At 33.4% G+C, this 11092-nt stretch overlaps 1 protein-coding gene across 1 annotated transcript; it reads left to right on the top strand.

Moving 5' to 3' along the window:
- The first annotated feature begins 3433 nt into the window (after positions 1–3433).
- Positions 3434–6492, top strand: LOC111897731 (receptor-like protein EIX2). The gene has a single exon (XM_023893679.2). The coding sequence runs from the start codon at positions 3502–3504 to the stop codon at positions 6364–6366; it is 2865 nt and encodes a 954-aa protein (XP_023749447.1). The 5' UTR covers positions 3434–3501; the 3' UTR covers positions 6367–6492.
- Positions 6493–11092: the final 4600 nt, after the last annotated feature.

Here is an 11092-nt window from a genome sequence, read left to right as displayed (position 1 = left end):
TTCCGGCCTAAATAACCCAAATAACATGTAGAAGATAATTAAGGAGCTGAATAACCCAAATAATCCAAATAACATTTACAATGTGATTATAAATATTGTATTTTGTATGACTTTTGTAGCTTATGATAAAGACAAATAACACAGATTAACTATTATTGATATATAAAATGTAAAATCTAACGACCACATTCTTAAACAACATATTAAACACTAAACATTAAACATGTAAAACACCCAAAAATCTATCTATAAGTATATAAGTTAAATATTAAATATTACGTGGGTATTTTGGGTAACGATCGATAGAACACAAGACCGAATAAGCAATCGTGTAAGTGGAAAAAAATGTGACTTTTCATATTCGGTTCAATCCTTTAATTTGGACCGAATAAGCCCTTATTCGGGTAACCCGGACCAAATAACCTGAAAACCGAATAAGCCTTATATAGATACCCGAAAACTGAATCGAATTGCTTATTCGGATCTAATTCGGTTCGATTCGGGTTTTCGGGCCAAATCCTGTCCCTATATGGGACTTAGAGAATATGATAAAAGTTATTATACTTAACCTGGAAAAAAAAAAAAACCTTTCTTTTACCATTTTAGACCAAATTCCCAATTCTAAGGTCACAAACAGGCTGCTCTTGTATGACTGGACAAGCTTTGTTTATCGCGCTCGTGATCGATACATCAGAAATTAATTTCTGATTTTGAAACAAGATTCGTGATTATGCTCGCAAGATCCAGATAGGATCGTGAGATCTATGTGCCATCCAATACACCATTTTTCCTCTACAATCAAAATCAGTCAACGAGGGTTCCAAATCCGAGCATCGTAGCAGAGCAACCACGCACACATCATTGCCTAGGTGATGTCCTACTTCTGTATTGTTGCTTCATTTTGGGTATTCTTCAGGTGCATCTAATCTATTGTTAGATTAGGAGACAGACTTGTGAGTTTATATTATTTGCATAACCTGCAAATTCAGGGTTTTGCCATGGAAAAGGCCATTGATTTTTACTGATCGATGGGTTTTATTTCTCAGTTATCAATAATATAAATGTAAAAATGGAGCGTGTTCTGGTCTTTATCTGATCTTTTCTTCCAGCTACCTTATGAGCATCTGTTCTGTTGGTTGATTGTGCCTACATTGCTAAGCTAATGTTTGTGTACACTAGCATTCACTAACATTCTCCATATCAAACCCAGCAATAAACAAACGGATCTAGCTGCACAAGTAGGTGCAACATAATATTATTTGATTGCAGTTGAATTAGTGTTGTTGATGATATCTTTCAAACTTAGCTTTTAGAAGAGGTAAATGCTAAAATCACCAGGGGTTAAGTTGATCGATTGTTTTGGATGAGAGCAAATGTATTCGGCTTCTCATTAACACCATAATCTACTACACTTTGTGATAATTTGTATTGTGACTTTGATGATAATACATTTGGTCAAATGCAAAAGGGTTAAATGTAAGAAATAGCAACGTACATTCATTAATCTTTTTGTTATTGCAGTATTGTACTTTCATTTATTCTCTATTAAGACATTTTAGTATTGTGTTGATGTCTTTATGAACAGGCCCATGAGGGTTTATATAGTCTCCATGAAGATGAATGATTCTAAATGGGTGGAACACACAATGCTTAATTTCCATGAAATTAGAACCTAAAACTAGAAGACAAATTAAAGATGAAGAGTTATAATACACTGCCCCAAATTAGACGTTCAAAGACTTGCAAGTCTTGGCAATTTGAATTTATTATCAAGATCTTTTCCAAACTTGTGATATTTTCAAAGATACATCACTTTTAAAAAAGTGATGTGATGAGAATTGTTAAAAGTGGGCTCCACAACAAGTAATTCTTGGTCTGTGTTAGAAGGCCCAAACATGCTCCTGGGCCCATGAGGGTGGCCTCAAATTGGTGGCCACTTATATGAGGCATACACAATTTCCATCAATACTTATTCTCCATAAAATTAGAACAAGACTATAAGAAAAATCATAGATGCAGAATTGGAATTAATGGCCCCAAATTATACGTTCAAAGACTTATAAGTCTTGGGAATTTGTCTTTATTGTAGATATCTTTTCTCATCTTGTGATATTTTGCAATTTGTATTTTTTATAAAAAAAAAAATTGAAAGTATGAACTGGAGAAGCTATGTAGTTTAATTGATGGATAGGCTAATTACTAATTACTTAATGTGTTCTTCTAACAGTTATCATAGAGAGTAAAATGAAAGTTTTATTGGATATACTTTCATGTATTTTTTTTAAAAAAAAAATTAATTCATGTACAAAGAAAATTATCTATCATATTGTAATGAGCATCTCAATTAAGGTTTTGTAACTAAAACATCATTATACTTTCACGGTTTTTTACATTCAATACACGAGCAAAAATATATTTTCATATAATAATACTCATATCAGTTAAGAACTAGTTATCTACATACCTCTATGAAGCAGAATCTAAGTTGATCATTTCGATAATTATTTTTAGTAATTTGTATCCAGTTTAACGGCTTCTTTTTTTTTTTTTTTTTGGAAAAAGTATTCTCCTGGATGTCTTTAAATGGCCAACATACCCCTTGTATTACATCAAGAGGTAGCAAACTATGAAAGTAGGATACTATAATACTTAATACATCAATACGTTGTCTTTGAGATTAATATTAATAACATGATTTTCTTAAAAAATTTTAAATGAGTAGTGCAAAATGATAGAGGTGAATGGAGTGGAGCTTCAGAAGCTACAAATTGCTGGTCAGAAAAGACAGTTGCAGAATTGGAGCCTTTAATATGTGATTTTTGATTCACAGGAGCTTAATTTAGGTAAACAGAAGGTAGGATTTGTTGCAAATGAAAACTTCTGTTTATGTATGTTATGTTTATTTTTGAGTAAAATAAAACGTTTTTGGTCCCTGAGTATAGCTGAAATTTTTAGTTTTGGTCCTTATTTGAGGTTCTTGAAATGCTTTGGTCCATGTTTCAGTTAAACTGACTATATTTGGTCCCCGATCGAGTATAGCTGATATTAATTATAGTCATTTTATTTGGACAAAAGAACGTTGAAAAATTGTATTAATTATCATCCTAATCTGTTTTAAATCGAATCATTATTAATGCAGTGTTATCTTAAATATCATTTTTAACAATGGAAAAGACCAAATAATATCATTATTGATATCATTGGTAGATTTGTATTTGACTGAAAGATTCCATTAGTTTTGCATTTGGGGATTTATATCATATACCAAACAATATCATATCAGAAGATGGGGAAAGATATCTACTATAATAAAGACAAATTGCCAAGACTTGCAAGTCTTTGAAGTTTAATATGGGGAAAGAAATTCCACACAATTAATGGCCACCCACTTATAGTCATTCATCTTGACAGTGGAGACTATATAAACCCTTATGGGGGCAGTTCATATAGGCAGGCATCAATACAAACCAAAAATCAGCACATAAGATTTTGATTTACATTATGAATTCTTGTGTTTTTATAATTTCCTCACTTCTCTTGCTACTCCTTGTGACTACAACTGGCAGCCAATTGGTAGCTGCAGGAGGAAATGATATGAAAAAGAAGTGTTTGGATAAGGAGAGAGATGCTCTCCTTCTTTTCAAAGCTCCCTTTCAAGACCCTTATGATTATCTCTCTACATGGACAGCAGAAGATGATGATTGCTGTAAATGGAGAGGAGTCGTGTGCAGCAACCAAACAGGTCATGTCACAGGGCTTGATCTCAATGAATATTGGCTTCAAGGTGAGATAAGCCATTCACTGCTTAACTTAACCTACTTGAATCATCTTGGCCTTTACGGTAACGCTTTTTATGGAACCATTCCCACCTTCATTGGTTCTTTGACTCGATTAAGGTACCTTAACCTTGGCTTGAATGCTTTCAATGGAATCATTCCCACCTTCATTGGTTCTTTGACTCGATTAAGGTACCTTAACCTTAGCGTGAATCATTTTAATGGGACCATTCCCAGGTCAATTGGTTCCTTGACAGAGTTAAGTTACCTTGACCTTTCCGTTAACTCTTTTTATGGACCCATCCCTCCAGAGTTTGGAAACCTCACCAACTTGCAGCACCTTCATCTTAATTCTGTTGGAAGGTGTAGAGTTGAAAAGGTAGAGTGGTTGTCTCATCTCTCTCATTTGCAGTCCCTGAGAATGGGTGGGATTTCCCTAGCCAAACAAAATCACTGGGTAGATGTCATTCTGAGTCTCCGGAAACTCTCATATTTATCTTTAGAGGGATGTGAGCTGTCACAGGTCATGTATCCATATTCTTCTTCATTTCTCAACTCTTCTTCTTCTTCTTTATCCATTCATACCCTTTCTCTACAAGACAACAATCTAACCTCATCCATGTATCGTTGGTTGTTCCCATTAACCAGCAATAAGCTTCGTGTTCTTTTGCTCTCTGGCAACATGTTAGATGGGATACCCAAATACCTTGGTAACCTCTGTAGTCTGGAAACTTTATCCATCTCTAACAACTCTGCTGCTGTCAAATTTCCTGATTTTCTCCACAACTTGTCTGGATGCACATCCCTTTCATTACAAGAGTTGTCTGCTCAAGGAAGCCAATTTACAGGGTCATTTTCCATTGAGATCCAAAAGTTTTCATCCCTACGATACTTGGACCTATCTCATAATCACTTAAATGGAAGTATAAGTGAGAAACTGTGGGAACTACCCAGCCTCCGAACCCTTGACCTTTCTTTTAATAATCTTACAGTTCCTTCCACATATCACTTGTCAAACATCTCTTATGTTAAATATCTTGATCTGAGCTCTTGCAAGCTGCTAGGGCCTCGCTTCCCCAAATGGATTATTCAGACACTTAAAAATCTTACCTTTCTTGATCTTTCCAATACTGGAATTTCGGACACAATTCCTCTAGAGTTTTGGGACAGCTGGCCTTCTCAATTAGAATATCTGAATCTCTCTTCCAACAACATTAGCGGGAAAGTACCAGATTTATCATCAAAATTTGACCAATATTCAGCGATAGATTTGAGTTCCAACAGCTTTCATGGTCCGATACTGAATGTTCCTTCCACTTTGTCAATATTAAATCTTTCCAGAAACAAATTCTCCGGAGGAATCTCCTTCATATGCCAAGCTGTTGGTGGGTTATTATCATTTCTTGACCTCTCTCATAACTCATTAACCGGACAACTCCCGGACTGTCTGTGGCATTTCAATCAACTACAAGTTCTTAATCTCGGACACAACAATCTCTTTGGAAGTCTTCCTCCCTCTATTGGATCTTTGATACAACTCAAGGTCTTGTATTTATTCAAGAACAACTTCTCTGGAGAATTGCCTTTGTCCTTAAAAAATTGCATGGGTTTAATCTCATTGAATTTGGGGGCCAACAAGTTTTCTAGTAATGTGCCTGTCTGGATTGGGGAAAACTTATTGTGGCTGTATGTTCTTATCCTAAGATCAAATAACTTCTTTGGATCCATCCCTTTACAGTTATGTCAGTTACCTAATCTTCAAGTTTTGGACTTGTCAATGAACAATCTCCATGGAAGCATCCCCTCATGTTTGAGTAATCTTACGAGCATGGTTCACCAAGGAGGATTCTCACAAGATGTACAGTTTCCAACATTTGTAAACAATAGTTTATATGAATGGGGGACATATGTTGACCATGCAATGATTGAGTGGCAAGGAGATGAACGTGAATTTAGTAGAACTCTGAAATTGTTGAAGAGCATTGACCTGTCCAGCAACAATCTAACAGGACAAATCCCAAATGAAATTACCAATCTTTCAGACTTGATTGCCCTGAATTTTTCAATGAATACTCTATCTGGAGAGATTCCACAGCATATTGGTGAGATGAAAAAGCTTTTGACTTTGGATTTATCCAGAAACAATTTATCAGGGAAGATACCATCAGGCATGTCTCAGATGAGCTTACTGAATTACCTAGACTTGTCATATAATCACTTTTCAGGGAGAATCCCATCTAGCACTCAGCTCCAGTCCTTTCCACCTTCAAGATACCATGGAAACAGAGGACTATGTGGACCTCCCCTTACCAAAAAATGTCCAGGGGATGAAGAATCAGAAGCAACATCGGTGATTGGTAAAAGTGAGGGTGATGGGGAAGACACAGATGATGAAGTTGAACTCTGGGGATGGTTTTATATTGGTGGGGGGATGGGTTTTGCTACTGGATTTTGGATGGCATGTGGCACTTTACTTCTCAACCGTCGAGGGAGACGTGCATTTTTTCAGTTTTATGACAGCTTCAAAGATTGGGTTTATGTGAAAGTGGTTGTGTTCATTTCAAGTTTTCAAAAGGCTAGACACACGTAGTTTGTCAACTAGTTTTTATTTTTGATTTCTTATTTTCTAATATGTAATGTAATGTAATTTGGTTGGGGTTTTTAAATCCCCCATATCAATATATTTGCCACCAACACCATGGGTGGCCATTTTCCCTGTTTTGTATGAAATAAGATATCCTAAAAAAATCATACATTCGTAGCATAAAAAAAACACAATGAAAATTAGAGGTACACTAAAAAAATTGGAAACCGAACCGGACCAAAAATTAATATGTAATGTAATGTAATTTTACTTTGGTACTAATTGCACTTCCATTACATTTCGCAATGGAAAACATGATTAGCATCAGTTTTTTGCATCACTATTCCAAAATAAATGAGGCCTCATGCCGCTGTTTTTTTTGTAAGTCATTCATTTTCTATTTTAGCATCAAGTAAAAAAGAAACACATATAACTTAAAATTTTAATTATGTCCCCATTAAGCAATAAAGAAACAACAAAAATATCATTTTAATTAACTATATCCCCATTAACTAATAAAGAAACAGCAAAAATATCATTTTTTCTAATATCAGATATATGCCATTTTTATCTTTTTTTTTTGTTATTGTTTTTGTTTTTTTTTCCAGATTATCTATTTACCTGCTATTTTCATATTTTTACCCAAAAGATAGAAAATTGACAAGTTGTACAATGCTATTTTCAACACTGACTGTTAATGATAGAAAAATATCTGTAGTTGACCGTTTAAAGTGAAAAATACAAAATTGGTACACACATCACAAAATATAAATAACTGTCCATGTTAAACTTAAAACTACATAAAATACATTGTATGATTTGTCCTTGTTAAACTTAAAACTACAAAATTGGTACACACATCACAAAATATACATAATTGGTCCCTATTAAACTCAAAACTACATAAATTGTCCTTGTATGATCGGTACCTTTTGTTTTATTAGTTTTTCTTTGTGTTTCGAATGTTCTAAATATTGACAGGTTTGCTTCGTATAAATTATAGCAATGTACATTTTAAGTACATTGCTATTTTATTGGATTTTATAGCTTCAAGAAGCTATCAAAATAGCAACGTACATTATAGAAGTGTGTTATTGAATGCCGACTCTTAATGAGAAAAAAAATCATATTTGATCATCTAAAGTGAAGCAAAAAGAATGTTATTTATTTAAAAGTAGGTCAATTTTATCTTAAACTCATGTGAAAGTAGAATGCTATTTACTGAAAAAAATTGTACTTTCACATGGCTTGTGAAATTGGAGTTTAAAGCAAAGAAATTGGAACTTGGTAGTCAAATTTGATTATACAAGTAAAGAAATTATTGTATGTTCTTTAAACGCTAATTGTTCTTTATATTTTCAAACTACAATTCCTTTAACGAAAATATGAATAAAAACTATAATAATAACTATTATAAACAAAAAAAAACGAAACATCAAAGTACTAACCTGTTGTTGCTTGCTGTTTGTCTTTGTGTTATTGTGGTGGAAGATGAGAAGAAAACGAAGACTGAGAAACATAGAAGACGGACGTTGGAGATATACCTAATGAGGGTCAATACGCTTTTTCGATGTAAAAAGGTAAATGCTATTATGCAAACCTGGATTTTTTGAATTCATATGCAGTTACACGATTGAAGGCATGTTTCCAGCCTAAGGCATTTCAGTGACCTGATTTTTCCGAAATCTTACATAAAAATAATATTGTTTCTAGAAATCTTGCCTAAAAGGCATATTTTTGAAAAAAAGAATAAAAAGCAATAAACAAAAAACACACCATCAAATACTTGACAACAACATTAAAACAACCATGACCTCACTATAGCATCCTTGCGTTTCTGAATATGTAAAAGTTAGAGCTTGCATCAATGTTGATTTATGTGTTTTATAAGCTTGTAACAAATGGCACAAACCGAAGAAATTTCAATTATAAAAGTAAATAATATTTAAATAACTTTTGTTTATTATAAGAGAAACAAAATAGATAGAAAATCTTACCATGATAGCACCACTCCACATAATGCTATCAAACCACATTTAGGACATAAAAAATAAATTAAACTTATCATTTAGCGGCAAATCAAACTGAAATGTAACATTTTAAAAAGGTAAAAGAAAAAAGAAAAAATGAAAAAAGTTGAGATATTCATAATGTGTACAAACCTGTAGACAACAATCATTCCAAGAAGCTTATAACGTAAACAGCCTAAGAAATGACAAAAAGCCATTTGAGATAAACCTTGAACCTTTAATCTAACTGTAAAATAGAAAGTAAGTATCACAATCAATTGTTACTTATCTCCCATTTTATTAGTAAGAATACCATAACATCAATGATACGAATAATAAAAATAACAGAAATGTTAGTGGCAATACATAAGAGTATGCTAAAGAACTTCAAAAGCTAAAAGATGACTTGATTATAGAATCGTAGAAGTAAAAGAAGATTGTTTTAATTTTTAACTCTAAAGGATATAACATCTTTTCAAAAAGTGTTTGGACCGCAAGCTTTTTCCTTAAACCTTTTTTAGAATATCTTGATATATGCATAATAATTGGACCTACAATACGTAAGAAATAATTTTTCAGTAAACAAAAATGCACAAATCAGATGTACATATGCACCACATAAGCAAAAGGTTGGTTTATCAACTGAAGTATTAAAAGTTAAATTACCTTCATAACCATGATCTTTCTTAACAGCTCGATATGAAATACTTTCAAATGTGGAATGAATCGTTTGGGCTTGAAGTAACCTTTACAACTGCAATGAATTCAGTTCCTTGTGAATTACTTGAGGAAAATAGTCAAACCTTGTATGAATGAAATAGGTCGGTAATCAAATTACCATTTTCCTGCATACGATGATCACTAACAACCACCTAAGAGTAAAATAGAAATCAAGAAATAAAAGTTTATACATATACAATTGGTATTCAAGTCAAGAAAATATTGTTTAATACATATATCAAAAAGGAAGTACAAACCAAGATAATTTGTGATCACTTTCTTAATTCTGGATACTACTTAGAGTGAATCAATTTTATAACTTCATCTATTTCCTTAAGTTTTGGTCCCATTACTATACTGAAACAGAGAATAAAATCAACAATAAAGTCAAAGATAGTGATTTTGGTGTAGGATTAAAATAGGTATTAAGATCCATAACTACTAACAATATAGATCTAGATCAAGAAATACATAACAATTAACAGAAAATGTACCTTCTTAAAGTTTCTTGCTTCACAGATTCAGATCCATATCCCTAAATAGATCCACAATTCAGAAACCCATGATGATCATATAGCTGTGACGGTGGTGAAGGAAGTGGTACGTGGGGGAGAAGGAAGAGCAGGGGAGTAGCAGATCTGGACGTAACAGTTCCATCTTCAATTTCTTCCCTTTTCAGGAGTTGTAAACGCATACAAGCACACACATACACACAACACTGTTAGACAAATTTTATAAAGAGAGATAGAGACCCAATTCTGAAACCATGGTGTAGAACCGGATCCATGAAGAAATCCCTGTGAAAAGAAAAAAAATAAATGACAGATATGGTTCAAGAAGAGAAGGCAGTGGCAATTTGTGTTGTTGAGTGTTACGAAGCTAAATAGAAAAAATAACATATTAGTCACACTTGGTAAAGAATATATGAAACCTTGAATCCTAAACCATATTATTTTACCTCTCTTTAGAGGAGATCTGTTAATTTATAGAGGAAATCAAACCCATACTTTTTTCTTTCAAAAATCATCAAAATATTTATAGAATTTGAGAGAGAGAAAAGATGAGAATGTTTTAAAAATTTGAATTACAATGTCAGATTCATTCAAAGAAAATGAAGGATGAAGAGAGGTTCGTAGACTGTAACTTAGGGTCAATGAAGCGTACCTGGATCGAGGTTGCAGTGAATGTGAAGGGAAGGGAAGGGAAGGGCCAGCCATGGGCAACTGCTTTGCCTCGAATTTTGTAGCAACCGAGATGGAGATGGAGAAAAAGTAGGTTTTATGTATTTTACAACCAAATGAAGTAAGGGATTTTGAAATTAAATTGTAGACTGATTCAAAGGAACGAATTTTGGGGTGAGATTTGGGGCGAGATATGATTGAAGATTTTGAAGATTAATTATGGATTGATTGAAACACCCCATTGAGAGGAAAATCCATGAGCGGGAAAACATAACGTAGAGGGTCTAAAAGAGTGACACGTGGTATGTTTTGGGTTTAAAAAGATGACAAGTGGCAAGTAAAAAAGTCTTTTATTAGAAGAGAGATTATTGAGTTCTCTATTGTATCTGCAGCACATGGTCCCTGGATGACTATAGATGAACAAGCTTTTCAGAAAGTAAAGTTTGAGATTAAAAGGTAATAGATACCGTTTGAAATTGCACTTTTTACCCATGTCCTCCTAAAAGATGGAACATTTGACTTACTAATGTTCCAAATTTAACTGTGAAATCTTTATCCAAGGTTGTAAATTATGAGAATCATGTGATGATTCTAAATTAAAAAGCGACGCAGAAAAATTTAGTTAGTTCCTTTATAGATAGTTTTGAGTTTTTACTTCGTATGATATTCTATTTTCTACTCATATGGTGGGCAAATGGCTGCAAACTATCTTTTGTGTTCTTAGGTATCGTGTGTGAAGGCATACACCTCAGCATCATCAGCTGAATCGATTAACTAGGGTTCCATCCAGTGACAAATCTTCAATAAGAACATTACGACCTT

The sequence above is a fragment of the Lactuca sativa genome, chromosome 6, assembly GCF_002870075.4.
Source record: "Lactuca sativa cultivar Salinas chromosome 6, Lsat_Salinas_v11, whole genome shotgun sequence".
Classification (NCBI taxonomy): domain Eukaryota; kingdom Viridiplantae; phylum Streptophyta; class Magnoliopsida; order Asterales; family Asteraceae; genus Lactuca; species Lactuca sativa.
The sequence above is the reverse complement of the archived record's forward strand: the minus strand, read 5'-3'. Positions and strand labels throughout refer to the sequence as shown.

Bases quoted from the DNA above. Each gene is read 5' to 3' on its own strand.
- LOC111897731 (XM_023893679.2), top strand. From the start codon at position 3,502: ATGAATTCTTGTGTTTTTATAATTTCCTCACTTCTCTTGCTACTCCTT.